Source organism: Dipodomys ordii, unplaced genomic scaffold, assembly GCF_000151885.1.
Source record: "Dipodomys ordii isolate 6190 unplaced genomic scaffold, Dord_2.0 Scaffold37, whole genome shotgun sequence".
Lineage (NCBI taxonomy): Eukaryota > Metazoa > Chordata > Mammalia > Rodentia > Heteromyidae > Dipodomys > Dipodomys ordii.
Window position 1 is genome coordinate 4,727,904 of NW_012267253.1, and position 26,116 is coordinate 4,754,019.

General features: G+C 37.7%; 1 protein-coding gene across 1 annotated transcript in view; it reads left to right on the forward strand.

Moving 5' to 3' along the window:
- Window positions 1–26,116, forward strand: part of Plekhh2 (pleckstrin homology domain containing, family H (with MyTH4 domain) member 2) — a 105,486-nt gene that overhangs the window by 29,056 nt on the left and 50,314 nt on the right. The window contains exons 4-14 of the mRNA XM_013017888.1: window positions 2,209–2,358; window positions 4,498–4,581; window positions 5,108–5,189; window positions 7,667–7,852; window positions 10,906–11,867; window positions 19,574–19,649; window positions 20,398–20,492; window positions 21,084–21,228; window positions 23,540–23,676; window positions 24,846–24,956; window positions 25,144–25,230. Coding sequence (XP_012873342.1) covers window positions 2,209–2,358; window positions 4,498–4,581; window positions 5,108–5,189; window positions 7,667–7,852; window positions 10,906–11,867; window positions 19,574–19,649; window positions 20,398–20,492; window positions 21,084–21,228; window positions 23,540–23,676; window positions 24,846–24,956; window positions 25,144–25,230 — 2,115 coding nt within the window. The remainder of the gene's footprint in view (window positions 1–2,208; window positions 2,359–4,497; window positions 4,582–5,107; window positions 5,190–7,666; window positions 7,853–10,905; window positions 11,868–19,573; window positions 19,650–20,397; window positions 20,493–21,083; window positions 21,229–23,539; window positions 23,677–24,845; window positions 24,957–25,143; window positions 25,231–26,116) is intronic.

Genomic DNA, 26,116 nt, shown 5'->3' on the forward strand with positions numbered 1-26,116 from the left:
TGTCCCTCAGCTCTTCAGCTCAAGGCTAGCGCTCTACCACTTGAGCCACAGCGCCACTTCCAGTTTTCTGGTGGTTTATTGGAGATAAGAGTCTCACGGATTTTCCTGCCCAGGCTGGCTTTGAACCTTGATCCTCAGATCTCAGCCTCCTGAGTAGCTAGGATTACAGGCATGAGCCACCGGCACCTGGCCTCAAAGAGATTTTTAATAGTTAAGATGTTTTTCCTCTTAACTATCATCTTTAGTTTCTCAAATACTTTCATATTATTTTTCTTATTTATAACCTAATCCATTGCTAAAATTACATTCTTATCTATTTTGAATCTATAGAAAAAAATCTTTGTATTGTATATAGTCCCAAATACTTTATTTTCTTTTTTATTCTCATTAACACCTCCCTTCTTCTTCTTTTTTTTTTTTTTTGGTTGGTTGTGGGGCCTGAACTCTGGGCCTGGGCACTGTTCCTTAGCTCTTCAGTTCAAGGCTAGCGCTCTATCACTTGAGCCACAGTGCCACTTTCGGCTTTTTTCTGTTTATGTGGTTCTGAGGAATCAAACCCAGGGCCTCATGCATGGGAGGCAAGCACTCTACCACTGAGCCACCTTTCCAGCCCCAACACCTCCCTTCTTTATACCTGCTCACAGTCCCTGGTGACATTACCTCCAAGCCAAGGCCTGGTGACATTACCTCCAAGCCAAGGCTCAAGTTTGTGGTTCATAAAAAGATGGTGAAAAGGGACAACTGAAAGATGGTGATAGTGAAATCTAAATAAACTTCACTGTAAGTTGAATAGATTTATGTAACCAGTGCAGGTCAGCAAACACAATTTTTAGATATACTTTTTTGAGATTCAATATGCTAGAAGATGTTTTGCAGAAGATTCAAGCAGATTGAAGCATCACCCACTCTTCAGGCATACACCTGTTATTCAAATAAACTTGTACTAATTACTTTCTCTCTCTCTATATATAGATATATATGTATATGTATACATTATATATACATTATGTATATATATTATATATGATGTATGTATTTTATCTTTATTTATCTCTCCCCCCTCCTCCCACCCCAGTCATCATGGGACTTGAACTTACAGCCTGTCCCTGAGCTTTTTTGCTCAAGGCTAGTGCTCTACTACTTTGAGCCACAGCTCTTCTTCTAGTTTTCTGGTGGTTAATTGGAGATGAGTTCATAGACTTTCCTGCCTGGACCGGCTTTGAACCACAATCATCAGTTTCTCAGCCTCCTGAGTAGCTAGAATTACAAACATGAGCCACTGGCACCCAGCTTTTTATTATATTTTTGATCTTTCCACTTTCTTTCCACTAGAATGTAATTTCTGTGCATAGTGGTTATTTTGTTCACTGATGCTTTCTCAGGGCCTGGAATACGCTTGACATTTGTCAAATATTCATCCAACATTTTCAGCCAGTCAATGAGCCCTCATGGAACACATTCTTCTATATGTGTTTAGTCTCTTGTATTTATTTAGTTATTTAGTTATTTATTGTCTATGGTGGGCTTGAACTCTGGGTCTGGGTGCTGTCCCTGAGCTCTTCAGCTTAAGGCTGGTGCTCCACCACTTGAGCCACAGCACCACTTCCAGTTTTCTGGTGGTTTATTGGAGATAAGAGTCTCATGGACTTTCCTGCCCGGGCTTGCTTTGAATTGTGATCCTCAGATCTCAGCCTGCTTAGTAACTAGGATTACAGGCGTGAGCCACCAGCACCCAACTACTTAATTAAGGCTTTAAATTATTTTATTTTACTTTTACTTTCCATTGTGCTTTTTCCCCATCCATGTTCAGTTCCCCCTGCTCACAGTGTGCTATACAGGTCATCTGACTTGAGTCTTAGCTCATCATGCATCTTCTTTCTTTATAGTTTAAAATATACGAAATGAGGCTAGAAATGTTCTGTTTCCACACAGAAACTTTGCAACTTCTCTTTGCTTAGTAAACATGACTGTTACCTTATATGATAGTAGTATTCTGATAACCTCTTATGTCCTTAAGAACTTCAGAGTAATGCCTTTAACAAAAATCTTCAAACTTTATAATTTTAAAAATACATTAAATCTTGCATTTATTAATATTGTCCTTTTCTGATGATAGCTTCTAAGAACCTATGTAATGTTAAAGTCCAAGTTTAATACTATGAGAAATTAAGTTTGGGCATGATTTTAATATTTTATTTCTGAATTCAGGTACAAGTTATGGAAGAGAAATTAAATGCCGCGAATATTCAAACCAGTGAATCAGAGATGAAGTTATATAAAAAGTGTCAAGATCTAGAGTCTTTTCTCCAGGAAAAAGATGACATCATTCAAAACTTGGAACTGCAACTTGAAGAGCAGGTTAGGAAACATAATCATTAAAGACTTCTAAATGTGTCTACTCGTTTGTCACAAATCACAAAGGTTAAAAAGAGATAAATCTTACTGAAAGATAAATCTTCCTTATTTAGTCAGACTGTAGCATGGTAAAAGGTACAACTAAAATTGCATTGTGTATAAGGCTTGCATTTGGTACTTTTTAAATGTGATCTTGCTCCTTCTCCTTCACTTTACAGCTTAATTGTAGTATTGAAGTTGGAAATACTTAGTTATCAGCAGGTATTTATATCTGTTTACAACCACTTTGGATATGGTGGTTCATGCTGTGATCTCTGCACTAGGGATCCTGATACAGGAGGATCATGAGTTTGAGGCCAGCATTGGTTACATAGCAAATTACAGGCAAGGATGGGCTACATTCTGAGATGCTGTCTTGAAATAAAAAAGAGAAAAAAGGAAAACAAATGTTTGTAGCCAGTCTTTATTTTAGCTTGTTAAGGTGTTATAGAAATGTTTATGGAAATGTTACAAATATTTATGTTTGATTATAAGCATGCATAGAAAGGACACAATGAAATCCTCCCTTGTATAGCTAATTCTTGTATAGCTAATGTATGCTAAGAAAAAAGAAAAAAAATAGTTTATACTTGAGGCTAATCTTTGTACTAAGAAATGTGTAGGTTAAACTAGTTTACTGAGACAAATTATTTAGTTTGACGGGGCCGGGGATTGTTGGGTTTTTTTTTTTGTTGTTGTTTTTCTGCTGGTCCTAGGCTTGAACTCAGGGCCTGGGTGCTGACCATTTTTTTTCCTTATGGTTAGTACTCTACCACTTGAGCCACAGCTTTACTTCTGGCTTTTAGGGGATTAATTGGAGAAAAGAATCTCTTGGGTTTGTTTGCCAGGGCTGGCTTTAAACCATGATCCTTAGATCTCAGTTTCTTGAGTGGCTAAGATTACAGGCATGAGCTACCTATACCCGCTGTTTTATTTAATTAATTAATTTATTTTCCAGTCCTGGTGCTTGAACTCTAGGCCTGGGCACTGTCCCTGAGCTACTTTTGCTCAAGCTACCTATACCCGCTGTTTTATTTAATTAATTAATTTATTTGCCAGTCCTGGTGCTTGAACTCTAGGCCTGGGTACTGTCCCTGAGCTACTTTTGCTCAAGGCTAGCACTCTACCACTTGAGCCACAGTGCCATTTCTGGCTTTTTCTGTTTATGTGGTGCCAAGGAATCAAACCCAGGGTCTTGTGCATGACAGGCAAGCATTCTACCACCGAGCCACATTCCCAGCCCCTGCACCCACTATTTTAAAGTGTTTATTACAAGACATGCATTATAATTATTTAACTTAAGTAGTCATTTGACAGTATTCACATTTGACCACTAAAAATGTTTGATGAAATACATCATATTATTATTCACCTTCAGCATTTAAAACAAACTTATCTGGTTTTCAGTTTCTAACACCTCAGCCAAACCATTGCCCTGATAATATAGCCACATTCTCAGTAGATTTATAAATACTAGGTTAGAATATTTCAATGTTTGTTTTTCCTAAAGCTTTTAAAACTAATGTTTGAGGAAGAAAACGGCCATACTCCTGAGCACATTATAGTTAGGTTTCTTTCCCCAACCTGATTGACCTGATTCTACTATTCCAGAAATTATTTTTTAAGCATATTTAATGGGCTGATTTCAGCACATGATCTATAAGAGGACAGTTGTTAAAATTAATAGTGTGTACTTCCTCCTCCTCTCCCAACCTCTCTTCTTACCTTCCTCTCTCCATCTTTTGCCATTCCACCCTCTGCCCCATCAGTTTTGTTAAGAAAAAAAAAATCTCAAAACCAGTTTGAGGCCCAGTTTGGCCTATATATATATATAGTAAAAAAAATGTTGTACAGAGGGGTTACAGTTACATGAGTAATGTTAAGCAAAATGTACCCCAAGACAGGGACACAAGTGGTTTTTTTCTTTCTTGCTAGTGTTTTTAATGTACTTACAATGCACTATGTGATTCTTTTGCTTCTTTTGTATGTTCTTCTCTCACGGTATAACCCCTGTTTTCACTGGATTTTGAATTTTTTTTTAATGTAACGTTTCCAGACCACCATGATTATGTTTGAACTAAACAAACTGTTGCGTTATTTCAGAAACAAATACGAACACAAGAAGCTAAAATAATAGAAGAGAAAGCAGCTAAGATCAAAGAGTGGGTAACCGTTAAGTTAAATGAGGTATTTATTATTGTTTTTTTTTCCTTTACCATTTTCTGCTTTTGAATAAAATAATCAGAATATGTGATCGTACTGAGTGAAAAAAATTCTGATTGGTGTTACTGTGTTTTGTTCAAAACCCATTGTATTTCTGAAATTAAAAATAGCAATAGGCTCATGATGATCAGAGTAACAGCTTCATTCTAGTTGGCTTCAGTTTGAATTAATTTATCTTAAATAATTATAGTGCTTACATGTATATATCATAAAATTAATGTGTTTAGTGTCTGAGAAGCACAGATTTAAATGCTCTATAATTTGGTTAAAACAGTTTTATAATGCAAAAAGAATAGGGGAGTGCAAACACTTAAAACTCTTAGTTTCGGTAAATATTGGTAACATAATTATGCTGATAAATTAATTCTTGTCATTTTTTTAAACTTACTGGCATGGAAACTATTTACATATTAACATTTTCTAAAACTTATAATTTAATAGTCCATTTTAAAATGTGGTTATATAAGAGAATATCACTATTTTTTTTCAGCTAGAATTAGAGAATCAGAATCTTCGTTTGATCAACCAAAACCAAACTGAAGAGATAAAATTAATACAGTCAAGATTACAAGGTACAAATAGTTTTGCTAAGGTGGCTTAGTTGGATTATTTGGCTATATAAAAAGTTTTATTATTTAGTCTTCTATTATTTAGACTTCGCTGGTGTTTTAAAGACCTAAATATGAATGTCATATAAGAAGACATCATCATCAAACAAAAGAGAATTTATAAGCAAACTGGAAGACCCAGACCTAAGTGAATGAGAGGGGAAGGCACAAAGAATTGGACTGATGATGTACAGGTTTATCAATGTGGCTGATACACAGGTCAGAAAAGCAAAGCTAGGTATTAATTTTGCCTCTGTCTACTCTAACAGATTACATTTATCCTCTTTTTAGGACTATACTGAGTCCCAGAGAGTTCAGCTTGCTAAAATTATTATGTATTGACTTAAAAGTATTATGTGTTGATTTAGCCCAGGAGTCCAAGGATTATAAACCATAGCTTATTGATACCCTTATGTACCAATCTCTTGACAATGATGACATTTTGGTCTTTTTGTTTTGTTTGTCTTGGGGCTTAAACTCTGGGCCTGGGTACTGTCCCTGAGCTTCTTTTGTTCAAGGCTTAACATGGTACTACTTGAGCCACAGTGCCACTTCCAGCTGTGATTTATTGGAGATAAGAGTGTCACAGACTTTCCTGCCTGGGCTGGCTTGGAACCATGATCCTGAGTAGCTAGGATTATAGGCATGAGCCACTGGCACCTGGCCATTTTGGTCTTTTTAAGCAAGGTAGTGCTACATATCCCTGTTTCCTTGAAAAAATTCAGAGAAACTTATGAAACCAAATAGTGGAAGTATTTATATTAATAATAGATACTTCAAAAGCCCAAGAAGATATGAATTTGGCCTTAGAAAGAGAATTAACTTTTATAGTAGGAATCAGGGAGTCACATATTCAGTGGCTGCATTCAATGTAGTCATTGCAATGGTAGCTGCATTGAACACTTTCATAAGGGATCCCTGGCTTCACATCTTTTGAATGTGTCTCTGGACTTGGCTTTCTTTGAAGGGGGAGTTACAGGATACTTCTATGGATTCTTACATGACTGAGCTGGTAGTTAGCTGGATGCAAATGTTATAGCTTAGCATACTCATGGATCACCGGGATGCTAAACCATTCTCTATTTAAGTCTTCTGAATGAGGATTTTCATCCTGGCCATCTGATGATAACTCCATAATATCAGTAGTAACATTAGCCTATTAAAAAACACATTTAGGTGGGTACATTGGCTCAAATCCGTAATTCCAACCTCTTAGTAGACAGAGATTTAAGCTTGGAGGTCAGCCTAGACAAATAGTTAGCAAGACTATATCTCAACCAGTAACCTGGGCATGATGGTAGGAACCTGTGTCATCTTAGATACTGGGAGGTATAGATAGGTAGGAGAATCAACATCTTACACTGAGCTTGGGTGAAAATAATACCTGGAAAATAAATAAATAAATAAATAAAGCAAAAGCAAATGTTAGAATGCTTGCCTAATAAGCATGGAACTCTGAGTTCAAACCCCAAGTTTGAAAAAAAAAAAACTAAGTAAAATGGTATTTATGGCCAAGGTTGTAGCTCAGTGGTAGAATGTTTTCCTGTTATGCAGGAAACTCAAGTTTGATCCCAGCAATACACACACACACACACACACACACACACACACACACACACACACGACATTTATGTTTATTAACAGATTTCTTTATAACTTTTGACTGCTTGCAAATATTAAATCCAAAGGAATATTTGCTACTCTTGAAATAATTCAGAAGGATATTTTACAAGCTTTCAGATCACTTTCCATGATGTACAGTTATTGTTAGGTAGTATTTTTAGACCACATCTTTAGTCTTTGAACTGTGGATAAATACTTTTTATCTGGAAGTTTCTGTGATGAAGGAAATAATCTGTACCTATACTAATATTAACCCTTTTAAAATATAATTTTATTATTATTAAGGTGCTGTACAGAGGGGTTACCATTTCATGTTTTTGGATAATATCACATTGCTTTCCAATATTAACTTTTAAATTCTACCTCTTATTTATATTTTGGTTTTGAGGACTTACTGCTTTCAAAGTATTTATTAAGTATTTTAACTATATTAAGTATTTTTCTCTCTCCAGTTAAAATAACTGCAGTTAAAATATTTTGAACATTTAAATATATAAAATAGACTTGTAGGGTGTGTATGTGTGGGTATTCTGGTATATTGGGCTCGAACTCAGGGCCTATGCTCTCTCTTAGGTTTTTTTCTCTCAAAGTTGATACTTTACCACTTGAGCCACACCTCTACTTCCTACAGATGTATTTTAAAAATATATTTGAGATGATCAACCTTCAGGCTCCTGTGTTAGTATATATCAATAAAGATGAACTTCAGGCCTTTTCCTGGTATAAAGAATGATTTCTGCATTTTTATGTGCATTGTCTCTGTGTTTAACAAACTGTTGTAATAATTCAGACCTGAATTTTGATTAATGACCTTGCAGAAGTTCAAGGGAAGAAGTCGTCCACTGTCACTACAACTAAGTCTTCAGAAGGACAACGCCTGAGCAGTTTGACATTTGGGTGCTTTTCTTCCCGAGCAAAGAGTCCTCCTCAAGCAGTAAAAGCTGAGGAAATGGGCAAAATATCATCTAAAGAGCCTGAGTTTCTGGAAGGAAAGGACACAGCAGGTATTTATGGATTATAGCATTTTTACCCTTTTGTTTTGTTTTGTTTTCTTTTTATAGTGTTGGGATTTGAACTCAGGCCCTCCACTTGCTAGATACTCTCTACCTCCAGCATTTGCTGGTATGGTTTTTTTTTTTGTTTGTTTTTTTGTCAGTCATGAGGCCTAAACTCGGCCTGGACACTGTCCCTCAGCTCTTCAGCTCAAGGCTAGGGCTCTACCACTTGAGCCACAGCGCCACTTCCGGCTTTTTCTGCTTATGTGGTGCTGAGGAATCAAACCCAGGGCCTCATGCGTGCAAGGCAAGCACTCTTCCCAGCTCTTACTGGTATGTTTTTAAAAGGACAAATCATTTGCTATGATTAATTAATTAATCTACATATATCTCAATTCTCCAATGTTTACTGACAACTTGAAGTTTAATGGGAGAATTTCTATACTGACACCACACTGAACTTTGTAGATCTCACTCTTTTGTGCCTTCTTGGGGGTTTTGCCAGTGTTACACAGAATAAACTTTTTTCTTTCTTTTTTTTATTGTTAAGGTCATGTACAGAGAGGTTACAGTTACATAAGTAAAGTAGTAAGTACAGAGAAACTGATTTTTCTGGCTTAGTACTTTTTTTTTGATGCCAGTCTTTGGACTTAAACTCAGGACCTGGTTGATGTTGCTGACCTTTTTTGCTCAAAGCTAGTGCTCCACTATTGAGCCACAGTTCCACTTCTGGCTTTTGAGGCTTTAGAGATAGGATCTCACAGACTTTCTTGCTGCATCTGGATTTGAACTATGATCCTCCGGTCTCAACCTCCTGAACAGCTAGGACTACTGGCATCAGTCACCAGTGCCTGACTTTGTCTTAGTAATTTTTCCACAGCAGATAGAAGTGATATTACAAGCTACTTATTGTAACTGAGATTCAGATTATAACTATGTTTTATTCATTATTCATGGAGAATATTAAAATTAATTTCATATATTAAATGTGAAATTAATTCTGGTCTAGCAAACTTATAAAGAAATGAACCTTAGGGCACAGTTTAGTAACTGCTTTGATTTTTCCGTTTGTTGCTTCTAAGTGGAAAATATTTGCTTAGTTGTTTAGACTCCTGTCCTTTGTGCAGATTTTTTTTTGCAAGTCTAGGGGTTTGAACTCAAAGCCTGGCTGCTGTCCCTAAGCCTCTTTGTGATCAAGGATAATGTTCTACTACTTGAGGCACAGTACCACTTCCATCTTTTTCTGAGTAAGAATCTCACAGACTTTTCTGCCTTGGTTGATCCTGAACTACAATCCTCAGATCTCAGCCTCCTGAGTAGCTAGGATTACAAGCTTGAGCTACTGGTTCCTGGCTTGTTTGTGCAGATTTTTATTCCTTTCCTGATTCATAGACTCTGAATTCAGTGCTCTCGTGCAGCCACTGACAGCTGTTACTACTATGTTGTACATCTGCTAGCTGTTAAACCTCTGTGTTGTATGGCTGTGGGCTGCTCTTGTCCTTGTGCAAGCTCCTCTCTTGTTGACTTTTCCCAAATATTTTAAAGTCTTGAAAGTTTTCTTCATCCACAGGAGAAAAATTATAGTTCTGACAGCTGTTTGTAGCTTAGTTATGCTGTCCTGAAGACTATATAATGATTTTTCCATTAGAAGGTGGCTGTGTTACTTGCTTCTTGCCATTACTTGCTATTTTTTTTTCTTTTTCAAGATGCTCATTCTATCTCAGATAGGGTTACAGTGGCTGGCATTGCAGCTTTAGCTCACTCACAAGTTCAACAAACCACCTGATAGGAAACTTTCAAGTGATTTTGTTTAGCCTCTGGTTGCTTAACTCTGAGGCATATTTATGTTTTCAGAGTTCCTTTTCTGTTCTATAATCTTAATCTTTTGTTTCTTTTATGAGATAGGGTCTCACCATGTATTCTATGCTGACCTTGAACTCAGTCCACCTGCCTGAGTCTCCCTAGTGCTGGGATTACAAACATGCTCCACCACACCTAGCTTTAGTCTACAGTTTTAATTCACTGTTTATTAAGATGATTGTGTATTCTGTTACTTATTCCATTAATATAAATAAGCCATATGTAAAGGCATTTAAGTGAGTATTGTTCTAGCCAGGCATCCATGGCTCATGCTTATAATCCTATCTATTTAGGAGGCTGAAATCTGAGGTTCACAGTTCACAGTTCAAAGCTGGTCCAGAAAGGAAAGTCCATCTTATCTCCAATTAACCACCAAAAACCCAGAAACAGAGCTATGTCTCAAGTGGTAGAGTGCTAGCTTTGAACACAAAAGCTCAGTGCCCAGATCCTAAGTTCAAGTCCCTGGACTGTATACACACACAAAAAAAGTATTATTCTTATAATAAAAAAATCTTGTAATTGTGATTAAACAAAAAATAGAGCCAAAGAAGCATTTTTATTTATATTTTCTTCATAATTTACTTATTTCATATGTTAAAGCTTGGACACATGTTTGTTTCTTAAATTAAAGCTTTGTGTTTATTATATTTATGTTTATTTTATGATAAATTAGAAATTTAATGGAAAAAGGAATTAAGGAACCAGGAATCATTGTACATCCTGTAGTCCTAGATACTCCCAGGGAAGTGAGATATGAGGATCACAGTTTGAGAGCAGCCTGGGGAAAGCTATTTATTCTGTGGCTCTATGTGAAAAACAAACTACAAGTAAAATGACTAGGGGTGTGGCTCAAATGGTAGAGCACTTCCATAGTACTGCAGAAAGCAGTGCCTGCTTCTCATGGTCAAATTACCTACTTTACATTTTGTTTCTTTCCTTATGTTTTTAGACTCTTGTTATATCAATGTATTTGTTTGTAAAAAGCCTTTCAGTTTTGATACAATTACATTGAACTATTAAAGCTTTGTGTTTTGTATAAAGCTCATAGTTTTACTTAAATTTTTTAAAACTTCTTTAAGTCATAAGATGAGGGATAATATAAATTAACCTTATATGAAATTTCTAGTTCCCACAGTGTAGTTACATAAAGCTAATGTATAGCAAAGATTTATTAAAAAATACTGTGCTGGTATATTTTCTAGAAGCAGACATTGTAGAGAAATCAGCTGATAATCAAGTCCAAGAAATCAACAGAAACCAAAGAACATTGCATGAAACCCCTTGCAGCTTAGAGCAGAACCGGAAATCAAGAGCAAGCTTTGCGACAGATGGTAGTCTGTCCCAGAATTCTGGTGCTCCAGCGAGTGACTGGAGTTCTGAGGAGGAAGATGGGAGCAAAGGAAGATCCAAGTCCAGACCTGCGTCCACCCTTTCCAGTCACACGTCGGAGGAAGGTGCCCAATGTGGCCGGGTGGGAAGTGAAGCATATTTGACAGCATCTGATGACAGTAGTTCTATATTTGAAGAAGAGACTTTTGGCATAAAGAGACCAGAACACAAGAAGCTTTATTCTTGGCAACAGGAGGCACAGTGGAAGGCTCAGAATAGACTTCTTGAAAAGGGAAATTCTGAAACAAGTAAGAAGGAGCAAGATAGTTCCTCAGATGAACTGAATAAAAAGTTTCAATCCCAAAGACTGGATTATTCATCCTCATCAAGTGAGGCCAACACTCCCAGTCCTATTTTGACCCCAGCTTTAACTCCAAAGTATGCTAACTCACTCCCAGGAAAAGGAGCACAAGTAGCACCTTCATCACACCTGCTGTCCCCTAAGTTAAGGATTCCTAATGTTTTCAGTATAAGTGTAGCACTCACCAAAAGGCACTTAAGCCAGCCACAGTTAAGTTCTGACAGGATGTTTGGTACAAACAGAAATGCCATAAGCATGATACGACCACTGAGACCTCAGGAAACCGATCTTGATCTAGTTGATGGCGACAGTGCAGAGCATGTAGAGAATATGGATACAAGCTGTGATGATGGATTATTTACTCAGGACTCTCCAGAATCTCCATATTTAGACCACCAGGAAGTCAGCGACTTGGCAAAGAAGGCCGCATGCAACAAACCTCCCACTCCTCCCCTGCACCGGTTTCCCTCTTGGGTAATTATATATTCCTCTGTATAAAACATACACTGTGGTTTCTTTTCTCAGTGCTTTTCAGCTTTTACTTTTTCTCCTATTTCTTTTAAAATCCAACTTGATTCTGGAAATTTCCAGGTTAGAATTCAATTTCTCTCTCTTTTCCCATCCAGTTCTGTCTTGAGACATACAACACATGGGAGATCTATTGCCATTTTTTGGAGGTCTATTTTCTTTTTTAATATTATTTTCTTTTATTTTTCTGCCAGTTGTGCGGCCTGAACTCTGGGCCTGGGCACTGTCTCTCAGCTCTTTAGCTCAAGGCTAGTGTTCTACCACTTGAGTCACAGCGCCACTTCTGGCTTTTTCTGCTTATGTGGTGCTGAGGTATTAAACCCAGAGCCTCATGCGTGTGAGACAAGCACTCTACCACTGAGCCACCTTCCCAGACCTTCTTTTTTTTTTTTAACATTTTTTATTGTAAAGAACTGTACGTAGGGGTTACAGTTACATGAGTAAGGTAATGAGTCCATTTCCTATCGGGCATTGTTACCTCCTCCTTTGTTTTTGCCTACCATCATTCCCTCTCCACCTCCTCAACTCCTCCCTTCCATACTCTCACCCTCTCCCAAGTTGTAAAGTTGGTTTTCAACATGTCTTGTAAATTGAGTTGTTACAATGAGTCAACCGATACCCTTATTTCTGCATTTTGTTATTTCATTACCCCTCCACATATTAGAAAAATGTATATACAAGCTGCAGGACACAGGAATTAAATACAGTGAAAACAGGGGTTATACCATGGGGGAGGAACAAAGAAAAGAAACAAAAAAATCACATAGTACACTATAAATACATTAAAACAACAGCAACAAAGATAAAAACCTCTTGTGTCCCTATCTTGAGGTTCACTTTGTATAGCATCATCTTATATATGACCTTTTCTGCATGTCTGGTAAGATTGTCCAAGATGTATACTAGTTATTGCAAATAAGGCAAACCATGGGACCTATATTTCTTTGGGTCTGGCTTACTCCACTTAATATAGTTTTTTCCAAATCTTTCTGTCCTAACAAATGGGGTGGTTTCATTCTTTCTGATGGCATAGAATTCCTGTGTGTGTGTGTGTGTGTGTGTGTGTGTGTGTGTGTGTGTGTGTGTGTGTATCTCACGTTTTCTTGATCCATTCATCTACTGAGGGGCATCTGGGTTGGTTTCATATCTTAGCTATGGTGAATGCTGCAATAAACATAGTTGTGCTGGTAGCTTTAGTATGGTCTTGTTTGTGATTGTTTGGGTAAATGCACAAAAGTGAGATTGCTGGGTCATAGGGGAGCTCTCTGTGTAGTCTTTTGAGGAACCTCCATACTGCTTTCCAAAGTGGTTGAATAAGTTTACACTCTCACCAACAATGCAGTAGGGTTCCCTTTTGGTCACATCACCTCCAGCATCTGTTGCTATTCTAACTCGGGTGAGGTGGAATCTCAATGTGTTTTGATTTGAATTTCTTTTATGGCTAGAGAAGTTGAGCATTTCTTTATGTGTCTATTGGTCATTCTTATTTGCTCTTCAGAGAAGTCTCTTTAAGTCATTAGCCCACTTATTAATCGGGCAGTTGTTTCTTTGAGGGTTTGTTGTTGGGGGACTATTGCCATTTTTTATGATAAATTGGTGGGGAAATGAGCTTTCCATTTCTGGACTTTAACTAGACTGAGTTACCCCACTGTCCAAGGTGTGCTAGACCATTCTAGGCTTCCTCCTATGAGCTGGTGTTCCACTAAAACAAACATCTGAAGAAACAGAACATCTCGTTTCCTAGGGGAACAAGTTTTCAAGAGAAAGACAAGAGGAAATTGAATGACTCTGCATGCTTGCTCACTTAGTATATAGAAAAGCTACTGGTTTTTGAGAATTGTTTTTATATTCTGATACCTTTCCAAAGATAGTTTTTTAGGGACTTGTAAGTATAGGATTATACCAGCGGCAAATAGGACATCTTCCTTCCCTATTTGAATTTATGTCTCCTTCTTTATTGTGTTAGCTAGAAATTCTAGTACCATACTGAATAAGAGTAGGGAGAGTAGACATCTTTGTCTCACTCCTGACTTTAGGGAAAATGATTCCAGCTTTTCTCCAGTTAATGTTGGCTATAGGTTTGTCATATATTGTCTTTATTAAGTTTAGATATGTTCCCCCACCCACCCACCCTCCACCCCGCTTTTTTTAGTCAGTCATGGGGCTTGATCTCTGGGCCTGGGCACTGTCTCTGAGCTGTTCTACCATTTGAGCCACAGCACCACTTCCGGTTTTCTGGTGGTTAATTGGAGATAAGAGTGTCACAGACTTTCCTGCCTGGGCTAGCTTTGAACCGCGATCCTCAGATCTAAGCCTTGCTAGGATTACAGGTGTGAGCCACCAGTGCCTGGCTAGATATGTCCCTTCTACTCCTAGTTTCTTCAGAGCTTTTACCATAAATAATGTTGAATTTTGTCAGAGGCTTTTTATTCTGCATTGAGATTAGGTGATTTTTATTTTTGGTCCTGTTCATGTATTTATTGATATATGTATGTTGAACTGTCTTTGCATCCCTGGGGTAAAGCCAGTTTGATCACATTATATGATTTTTGATATGTTGTTGAATTTGGTTTGCAAAGATTTTATTGAGAATTTTTGCATCAGTGTTCACTGAGATTGGTCTATAGTTCTCTGTCTCTCCCTCTTTTAATATCTGCCTGGTTTTAGAATGAGTGTAATACTTGCTTTATAGAATGATTTGTATAGGTCTTCCCTTTTCTATTTCATGGAGGACTTAGTTCTTCTTTGACAGTCTGGGAGAATTCTTCCATGAATCCATCTACCATGGACTTAACTTTGTTGGAAGATTTTTTTTTTAATTAATGCATCAGTCTCATTGGTTGTTATAGCTCTATTGAAATAGTTTATAAATACTGTTGGTTCAATTTCATTGAACTTGTATGTAAACTTGTATGTAAAAGTGTATCCATTTCTTATTGATTTCCAACTTATTTGTGTATAGGTTTTCAGTATTCCCTCAAGATCCTTTGAATTTCTTTAGCATTTGTTGTGAAAATCACTTTTTCAAGTCTAGTTTTATTGATTTGAATCCAGTCTTTTGATTAAATTAGCTACAGGTTTATCAATCTTATTTACTTATTTAAAGAACTTTTTTTGGGGGGGGGGAGTCCGGTCGTGGGGCCTGAACTCTGGGCCTGAGCTCTGTCCCTCAGCTCTTCAGGCCAAGGCTAGCACTCTACCACTTGAGCCATAGCGCCACTTCCGGCTTTGTTTTTTTCCTGCTTATGTGCTGCTGAGGAATCAAACCCGGGGCCTCATGCATGCAAGGCAAGCACTCTACCACTGAGCCACCTTCCCAGCCCAGAACCTTTTTTGTTTCATGGTTTATTTGTATAGTTTGTTTAGTCTCTAGTTCATTAATTTCTGTTATAATATTCACTATTTTAATCTGCTATTTGGGGATTTGGTTTGTTCTTCTGTGTGTATATAAAACAAAAAGACACCACCAGTTATTAAGAAGGAGAAAAGAGAGAGAAAAACGAGAGAAAAACAGACAAAACTAAAACCAAAAAGCAAACAAATGGTGTTCAAGAAATCTGGTTACAAGATACGAGTTTAGGTAGTGAGAAATAATTAGCAATGGAAGAGCAACTGTAGAAGAGAGTATGAGTAAGAGCAGTGTTCCAATTGTAGATAAAAGGAAGGTATAAATGGAAAGGAAATATAGGAAGAGGGGTGATGTTGTGATTTGAAAAAGAGCACTAAAAGGCTGGTATTGGGATTCAGAGAAAAGAAAGGGAGAAACAAATGTAAAATTAAATGTAGAATTAAGTTTTTGCTAGAATGTAGAAGTTAAAGGCAAATGATTTTTATTTCAATTTACAGAGAAGAAAAAGCATACAGTTAAACAACTATAACACTCAAACAAACCAAAGTAAGAACAAAGGCAAACTAATTTATGTACAATACATTGTGATAAATATGTCTCTCTATATAGACTTCTCTACAAGATTTAAGGGACTGCTTAATGTCTGTGTGTGAGGACTTCTCAGAGGATTTTACATGGGGAGGGGGGGAAAGGCCTTCAGATTCCTTGCTGATGGCTATCCCTGCCCCCCAATATGTTACAGCAGGGAGTTCTAAAGCTGCTTTGTTGCTAGGTGTCTGCACAGTTGCCTCTAATGGTGACCTGTGCTGGATATTTCCTGAGCTACTCTAGCTTTTGACAGCAAGTCCTAGGCATGGACTGGCTTCCTGGGAGGCTGCAGCTCTTCTATGGTGCGAACTATAGCTGCATCTCAGGTACCTCTGTTATCTGCTTCAACAGGAACCCACAGGTCTTTTCCCTGGTACTGCCACCTGCTGGACTTCTGCAGCATCTGGCTTCTAAGCTGCAGCATAGCTTCCTGAAGCTAACATTTTTGTGCCGGTCCCTCTTGGACACTCCCTCCCTTCTCTTGCCTCTTATAACTGATTTATATATACAAGTGTTTTTTTTTTTTGGGTGCTGGTCCTGGGGCATGAACTCAGGGCCTGGGTTCCATCCTGAGATTCTTTTTTTCAAGGCTAGCACTCTACCACTTTGAGGCACAGTGCCACTTCTGGTTTTCTGGTGGTTAACTGGAGGTAAGAGTCTCATGGATGTTCATGCCTGGGTTGGCTTTGAACTGTGATCATCAGCTCTCAGCCTCATGAGTAGCTAGGATTACAGGTGTGAGCCACCATTACCTGGCTTTATATACAAATTCTATTCCAAAGTGTCCTGTGGGTTGTTAAACTGCTATGGCAGCATCCAGAGAAAAGTTTCCAAGATGGAAATCCTTTGTTGCTCTCTAGAATATGAGGAAGATAGAATGTCTTAGTTCTTCCATTGCAGCCTTTTGCAGTGGATTAATTACTGCCACCCCTTTGGCTGGTGCTGGCAATAAGGCTTACAGATTGTATGCCTTTCCTGCAGCTAAATTTGGCAATCCCTTGGCAGAACCATCTGATTGTACCTGGTAGTGCTGTCTTTGGTTCTTCTGCTTCCAGCAGGGATAGCTGGGTACTGGCTCCAAACTCTTTGCTACTTTAATTTTTATGTGATTGCTTCTCTACAGTTTCCTGGATCCTGAAAAACTTGTGGTTTCACCTTTTTTTTTCTACTCTTTCCTTCTTCAGCATCTAGTTACTTCTGTGTCATCAGATTCTTCTCATTCTCAGAGTGAAAATGGTAAATACTTTAAATCCATTGCCTTGTCCTGTCTCCCTTCTTAACTGTATTATAAACAAAGTGAATTGGTCTGTCTTGTGGATTTAAGGTTTCCTTCACATTTTGGCATGACTTAACTTTAGGCCTTTAGAGAAACATCTGATTAGCAGGATTTTAAATTTTTTTGGATTCATGTTCTTCTACTAACACTTTTTAATTTAGTAATTGCCCTAATTTTAAATAAACTAGGACTAGCTATATTTTCCTAGTATAAAGGCAGACTTTGAGATATAACTGCTATTGTTTGTTTTCAAGAGACTATTTCAGTGTTCATATGAAATCTACAGTTTATCATGAAATTCTGGATGGTACAAAAATGTGGAAATTGGGCTGGGAAAGTGGCTCAGTGGTAGAGCGCTTGCCTTGCATGCATGAGGTCCTGGGTTTGATTCCTCAGCACCACATAAGCAAAAAGAAAAAAGCCAGAAGTGGTGCTGTGGCTCAAGTGGTAGAGTGGTAGCCTTGAGCTGAAGAGTTGAGGGACAGCGCCCAGGTCCAGAGTTCAGACCCCATGACCGGACCCCCTCCCCCAAAAAATGTGGAAATTAATGGCATGTGATTCTCTGTAATTCTAACCATGTTACTCTTTAGGCAGTGAGAAGTTCAGATTTTGCCTTTTTTATTATGTTCAGATTTTCAGAGATTTAGGTTAGGCTTTCAAGTTTGTTTCACTTGGCAAACCATTGTACTGTTTTTGTTTTTTTGCCTTTCTCACTTCTCTTCTTCTGAAACTATTCAGTAGTGTTGCTTTTCAAAAGCTGGCTATCCAAGTAGGAAATTTATCTCTGTGTTTCTTTTTCTGGGGGGGGGGTCCGGTTGGGGGGCCTGAACTCTGGCCTGGGCACTGTCCCTCAACTTTTCAGCTCAAGGCTAGTGCTCTACCACTTGAGCCACAGCACCACTTCTGGCTTTTTTCTTTTTGCTTATGTGGTGCTGAGGAATCGAATCCAGGGCCCCAGGCATGCAAGGCAAGTGCTCTACCACTGAGCCACCTTCCCAGCCCCATCTCTGTGTTTCTTATATATTTACAAGTTTCAAAGAAAGAACATGTCTCATTTTTCTGAGTTAAGAAGTTACTGTAGAGCATAGCCTCTCCTTAATAAATTGGGATAGCCTTCAAAATATAGCAGTCGCTCTCTAGGGAAAACATATGATTCATGTTTCAGCAATACCTCTGATAGTACACCAGAGTCTCAGGTCATCCTCATACTCCACTGGTTCTTTTTTTGTTTTGTTTTGTTTTGGGTCCGGTTGTGGGGCCTGAACTCTGGGCCTGGGGGCTGTCCCTCAGCTCTTCAGCTCAAGCCTAGTACTCTACCACTTGAGCCACAGTGCCACTTCTGGCTTTTTTTTTCTGCTTATGTGGTGCTGAGGAATCGAACCCAGGGCCTGCATACAAAGCAAGCGCTCTACCACTGAGCCACCTTCCCAGCCCCCCTCCATTGGTTCTTATGACATCTCTTACTACTACCTACTCTCCAGACCAACACAGTCATGGCCTCTGCCTCCTATCTGTTTACTGCCCTCTTCTGATCTAACCACTTTGCTTCTTAGTCTCTTTGTATGTGTCTCACAATCACCTGCACAGGGAAGGTACATATGATTCATTCAGCCACTCCTCACTCAAAAAGGCTACCAGTCATCAGCAGTTTATTTCAGTTTCTTCTCTGGCACCTGACCATTTTGAAAAGATGATGGTGTTGGTTGCCTACTGTGTCCTAATTCAGCCTGCTTGGTCTAGGTTAGACCCATTACAGAAGGTACATATGGTGATCTATGCTGTGTATTGGAAACCATTTAGAGTCCCTTTTCTCATGGACAGAGCTAATACCCATTTCAGAGATCATTGTCAGAGAAGAAGGGAATATTAAATAACTTTTAGGATCATATGATATTATACATCTATTATAATTTTCAAAATCATTTATCATTTGACCTCAGGTATTTTTCTGTTGTTTTGAAATATAATTGAAATACAAAAGTGATAGCATTGAATGCCAGATAGAGTATGCTGTGTGATTTATGACTTCAAGATCTTTCTTTTTCTTTAATCATGTTCCAAAATATTAAGGATGATATATATATATGTATATATATATGATTAGTAACTGTGAATGGTTTCTAGGTTACTGTTATAGCCATTAAAGGTATATCTTCCTTTCCCCCCGTAAACCACAGTGTAAAATGGAAGAATATTAAGCTTCCACTTACTGGTTTTCTACATCGTCAAAAGAATCTTAAATGACTGATAAATGAGGGAGAGGGAATCTCTATAATATTATTCACTATGGTGTTTTACTGGCCTTGATGCATTTAATAATAATGTTGTACTCTAGTGACTGCTAAGTGAAACACAAATGGAAAAAACATGTACTGAAAGTAATCTTTTGAGTTTTTTTCTTTAACTTTCCTTTAAAAATCTCTTTTTTACATTAATTAGGAAAGCAGAATTTATGCTGTAGCCAAATCAGGAATTCGAATGTCTGAGGCCTTCACTATGGAAAACACTAATAAAAGTAAGTGCTTTTGCATGCTGCACCATAGTTGAGGAAGTTCCGCTAAGTGACAACATAATGCCCATGATAGGGTAATATACTATAGAAGACAAGTAACTTATTATTCCACGTAAATAAAGTAGCCAAATAATTCATAGAAACAGAATATAGAATGCTAATTACTGGGGCTGAGGAGAGAGGAGAAAGGGACATTTACAGGATAAAAAAGTCCAGACATCTATTTTACAGCATTGTAATTACTAGCAATGAATTGTATCCTTGAAAATGATTAAGATGGTGGACCGGAAGTGTGGCTCAAGTGGTAGAGCACCAGCCTTGAGTGAAAAAGCCAAGTAAGAGTACGAGGGCGCGGAGTTCAAGCCCCAGTACTAGCACAAAGAAAAATAAAAAACATGTAACAGGACTTTAGGTCAAAGAACATTCCAACAGGTGTTAATCAATCTCAATGAATTACTGAATCTGCATAGCCTGAGGTAAATGTGCATGAAGGTACTAAAGAAATAAAAGCTGTGATTCTTGCTGAGAGTTGCAGCTTAGTTTGGAAATGTTATAAGGAAAGAATTTGAAGAAATAATGAGCTGTATAAAAAAAGTATGTATATCAACCTATAAATGCCAGAAAGCAGATGGAATGTTCACACAATTTCCCTTTAATTAGAAACAATGATAATTCATAGTCATCGGAAATAGGCCAATATGCTAGTTAGAAAGATCGTTGTTTGGCTTTTTAGAATGTCTTTCTGTTTCAGATGCTGCTACCATGCTTTCCTGCACCACATCAGGACTTTATACATCTCTGATATACAAGAATCTGACCACTCCGGTCTATACAACGTTGAAGGGGGTAACTCAGCAGTGTTTCTTTAAACATGTGGCTTGCTTCCTGAAAAAAAAAAACAACTTTTTTCAAAGCTCCAGATTCCATTCTTAACATTTTGCACACTCTCCCTTTGTAGAGAGTTTTAGAAGTTCACATTAATATATCATAAAAAAAAAGAATTGGAATGGTCTGGAAAAGATAATTATTCTTCTCAAAGCTGTAGAGATCTGCATCTATTTTCATGTGGTTTCTCCTCACCTCTGCCCCAGGCTGTTACTTGTTTAAAGGCAACATACTATTAATGTAATGGGGACTTCTAATTTACAAAAATCTTTGTATCAATGCCAGGGTTCCCTTCCTTGCCAGATGTTAATTAAAATGAGGACTGGCAAATACTGACAACCTTATGTGTTCAGGAATCTTTCCTAATTGACAAATTCCTCACTAATTAGAATCTGAGGTTTGACAACATGACTTTCATAGGCATAATATATTCTTGTATTTCTTTTTAAAAATTTTATTCCATGACTTAACTTTCTGTAAACCATTTCATGTCTAAAGAGAGAGAGGTAAATTTAGGGATAGATAGAGGAAGGCTATACTGCTTTTCTTTAGAAGGCAACCCAAATAAGCAGCAGCCCTTTCCTGGATGAGTCCTCTGGCTCCGAGGAAGAGGACAGCTCCAGGTCCAGCTCACGGACATCAGAATCAGACTCGCGCAGCCGCAGTGGGCCCGGCAGCCCCAGAGCCATGAAACGAGGTAAGGGAAAAGTTTGGGTGCATGTGGAATATTTATTTGGAACATTATCCCCATAATTGGCTTAAAAAAAGAATCAAAGTACCTGCTTCAAACTATAGGGCTTCAAATAATTACCCTTGGACTAAAATGTTTATATTCTAGTCCTAATTTTCTACTTCATTCCAAGCCATATAGTCTCATTATTATCGTTATTATATTATTAATTGTCTTATTGTCTGCAGAGGAAAGAGATAACTTTTCTATGGAAATAAAGGGATATCATGAACTTGGGGATATGTGTATGACTCAGTAGCCAAGCATTCACCACGGCCTGATCCCCAGTACTGCTCAGATCAAGGTCTCTTATAGAAGGGTCAGTCCTCTGCTTCTGAGCTGTTTGCACTGTAGAGGCTTCCCTTCGTTCTACCTTAGAAGCCATTGTTGGCTGTAGGGAGCTTTACAGCCTGAGAACTCAGAAGATTCCAGTTTGTTTAACAGCCCCTTTTCCCCCAGTTTGTGTCCCCAGGAATAAACAAGCATCTAAGCCCTTGGGTGACCCCAAATGTATCAGAGAGTGGTGGTCTGGGAAGAGTACTAAGCTCTGCACTGGCTGGAGGAGAACCAAAGGATATATTTGTTTTTCCTGCTGCTTTCAATACTTACAATCCTATGCAGTAGTTTATGTAGGGGAAGAGTTGTGGGAGTTTCATGGTTCAGAAGGTCTGGACTTGTCTTCAGTCCTGACTATCAGCGAACACAATCCAGGCTACAGTTCCCAGGAATAGGTCTCAGTACGTTCAGACCCTGACTTTTATGTTCTGTTCTTCAGAGCACTTACTGCATACTTGTCATCTCACTCCCCTCATCCCCCAAATCTAGGTTCCCTGAGGACTGACACATTTCTGTTTTGTTGTCTGTTCTAACACTAGCACATCAGACAGTACCGACACACTGGTCCTGGGGATAGTAGCCTGAGATGTTTCCCTGCCACATTGCCCCTCATTAACTATTTGATTGTGGACAAATCCTGTCATCTCTAGGTTTTAGACAACTTAGAGAATGGGCCCTTAGCTTGGATGATCTCTGAGGTCCCTAGTCTTTGTTTACCTATGAAAAATAAAGATATAATCATAATGATTACTTCTCTGAGTCTAATAAGTATTACAAGAACTATATCATTCTAATAGGCCATTAAGTGTTAGCATTTTGTTAAATTGCTAGATACTATGAAAAATGATGTAAGCCCTTGATTTCATTTCTTATTTCAAATCTGCAATTGTGATTTTGAAAATGTAGTTTACAAGTCATAAGTAATTAAACAACTGAAATATTGTGAAAGTTCCAATGAATTTTACTTTAGGCTGCTGGCATACTTTTTTTTTTTTAATGACAACTAGTAGCTTATTCTACTTCCATTAAAAATACTATTGAGCTGGGCGCTGGTGGCTCACACCTGTAATCTCGCTACTCAGGAGACTGAGATCTGAGGATGACCGGTTCAAAGCCAGCCCAGCCAGGAAAGTTCCTGAGACTCTTATCTCCAATAAACCACTAGAAAACCAGAAGTGGCACTGTAGCTTAAGCAGTAGAGCGTTCACTTTGAGCTGTTGAGCTCAGGGACAGTGCCCTAGCCCAGTGTTCAAGCCCCACCTCTGACCAAATATACCCAGAAACTATTGAAACCATGCATTTTTAGAGCATTACTAGGAATTGGACCTAGGGCCTCAGGCTTGCTAAGCAAATATCCTACCACTTGAGTTATATATACCCCAGCTCTTTTTTTTCATTTTGTTTTTGAGATAGAGTCTTGCTTTGTTTGTGATGGTCTCAAACTGATGAATTCCTACCTCCAACTCCCAAGTCATTAGGATTGTAGGCATGAGCCACTGTGCCAGACATAGGTTGTTTTTTAGTGTGGAGTTACTTTAAAAGTGATTATAGAACTTAAGTGGTTTATAATACGATTGTGAAAGTCTTGGTAAATTAAAGTTGAATATTTGTTTGCCTATATACCAATATGTGAATACAGTATTTTTAATTTTTAATAAGATGCACATAGACTATTATATATCCTTTATATATATAACCCCAGCTGTGGGTGTAATCAAGCCATAATATTATTTATGTTTCTTTGACTTCCTTGGAGATTAGCATAGCATTCCTAACTCATTAGTTTTGTTTTCTTCTTTTAAAGTTCTTCATGGCCAAAAATGAAAATAAATCTAGTCTATGGTGGTTTCTGACTTAGGAATGTTTATATTCTGTAGGAGAACTCACAGATGTCATTTGGAGAGCCCTTATTAATATTGACTTGATTTATTTCTGTTCTTAGGGGTGTCTGTTTGTTCTGTGGCTTCTGAAAGTGATTATGCTATCCCTCCTGATGCCTATGCCACAGACACAGAATGCTTACAGCCAGAGCAGAAGCTTCCTAAAACCTGCTCATCTTCCAGTGACATTGGGAAAAATGTAAATACTAGATGTTTGTTTACTTATATTAAGTTTTTTATATGTATTTGGGTCCAGTTCTAGCTTTTTTTCTCGTTAATGATTTATCTGCCCAGACTAGCTTCAAACCTTGATCCTCAGAGCTCAGCCCCCTGATTTCCTAGGATTATAGGCATGAGCCATAGGCACTAAGCTTAGTATCTATCAGCTTTTTTAAAATTACTTAGATAACAGTAAGAAATTTTCCTTCCCTAGATAACCACTACCAATATTTTTATTCAACTAAAGGCAATTTTACCTTGTGTAGAATTACTCTTTCAAAGAACAGAATATATGACTGAGGGATTAAATTCTGAAGAAATTTAGATGGATATTTTATTGAATCTGTAGATTACACTTTTGGTAGGCCATTCCCGTAGTATCAATTCTGCTTGTCCATGGACACAGGAGGTCTTTTATTTTATTTTCATCTTTGTGGTCTTTCACTGCTTTGATTAAGTTTATTTCTAGTGCTTTGTTTCTTTCTCTTGGATTATCGCTCTGGTTAAGAATTCAAGCCCTGGGGCTGGGAAGGTGGCTCAGTAGTAGAGCCCTTGCCTTGCATGCCTGAGGCCCTGGGTTTGATTCCTCAGCACCACATCAGCAAAAAGAAAAAAAGCAGGAAGTGGCCCTGTGGCTCAAGTGGTAGAGTGTTAGCCTTGAGCTGAAGAGCTGAGGGACAGTGCCCAGGCCCAGAGTTCAGGCCCCACGACCGGACCCCCCAAAAAAATAAAAATAAAGAAAGAAAGAAAGAATTCAAGCCCTATCTTGAGTAAGAATGAAGAGAAATGATACCCTTACCTCATTCCTAATATTAAGGAATGTTTTTGGCTTGTCTACTTAGTGTGATGTTATAATCTTCATGTATATATAACTATTACAATGGTTTCTTCTACTCTTAGCTTTTTTAGGTCCATTGTCATGAAGGGATACTAAATTTTGTCAAGGACTAATTTGTACATCTATTGAAATGATTATCTGATTTTCTTCTTTTTTTCTTAATTTACTGTGCTACATTTATTAATTTTATATGGTAAACTATCTTTGTATCATTGTAATATAATCAGCTTTATCATAAAAAATTACTTAGTTAATTTGAGCCTCCAAAAGGAGACTTACAGTATTTTTTATAGTATTTCCTTTTTAATTAGGAGCCACTGGAAAAATCTGGCTATCTACTAAAAATGAGTGGTAAAGTAAAGACTTGGAAGCGGAGATGGTTTGTTCTTAAAGGTGGCGAATTACTTTACTACAAATCTCCAGTGAGTATAAAGTTCTTGCTCTTTAAGCTTGAATTTCTCCAAATACAAATAAAACTCCTTACTGATTTTCTTTCTTGTAATGCAAAATTAATTATGTATTAATGGTAAAAGCATTTGTTATTACTATTACATTCAATCTCTTTACATTTGATTTTTTTTTCCATTTGATTTTCTTTTTTTCATGTAGAGCGATGTAATTAGGAAACCTCAGGGCCATATTGAACTCAATGCATCCTGCAGTATTTTAAGAGGAGATAATAAACAAACTGTGCAGGTACTTATTTTTTTAATTATTGCTATTGTTGTTACTGTTTTTATTTCTTTGTTATCATTAAAAACATCTCATGCCAGGCATCAGTGGCTCATGACTATAATCCTAGCTACTCAAGATGCTGAAATTTGAGGATTGTAGTTTGAAACCAGCCTGGGCAGGAAAGTTTGTGAGACTCTTCTCTCCAAGTAACCACCCAAAATTCAGAAGTGGACCTGTGGCTAACCTTGAGCCAAAAAGCTCAGGGACACTGCCCAGATCCTGAGTTCAAGGACCAGGACTGGCACCAAAGGGGGAAAATCCCAATTAATTTTTTTTATTTATTTAATATGTATATACATATATATATTATTGTAAAGATACCATACAGAGGGGATACAGTTACACGAGTAAGGTAATGATACATTTCCTATTGAGCATTGTTACCCCTTCTTTATCCCCTACCCTTCTTTCCTCCCCTACCCTTCTTTCCCCCCCAATCAATTATATTTTATTATCCAAGCTAATGGAAGGAGATTGAATGACTCCATATTTCTTTCTTCAGTTTGTAATGAATCTGATCCTCAAATGAAACATTCCAAGACTATTTAGTTAAAACTATAAAATAAAGTAAGTTTATGTTGGATAATTCCATTAACTTTCTTTACCTTTTCTAAAACCCTTATACTTTTCTTTCCCCGAATATAATCTGAGCTCTCAAAATGACAGGCCATTTTAGAGGATTATCTAATAAATAAATTCCCAGTAAGATGTTAGCAATATATAACTAAATTCAAGATTATTTGTATTTTAATACAGAATCCAACAAATGACAGCTCTGTGTGTGTGTGTGTGTGTGTGTGTGTGAGTGTGTGTGTGTGTGTGTGTGTGTGTGCATGCACAAGTGTGA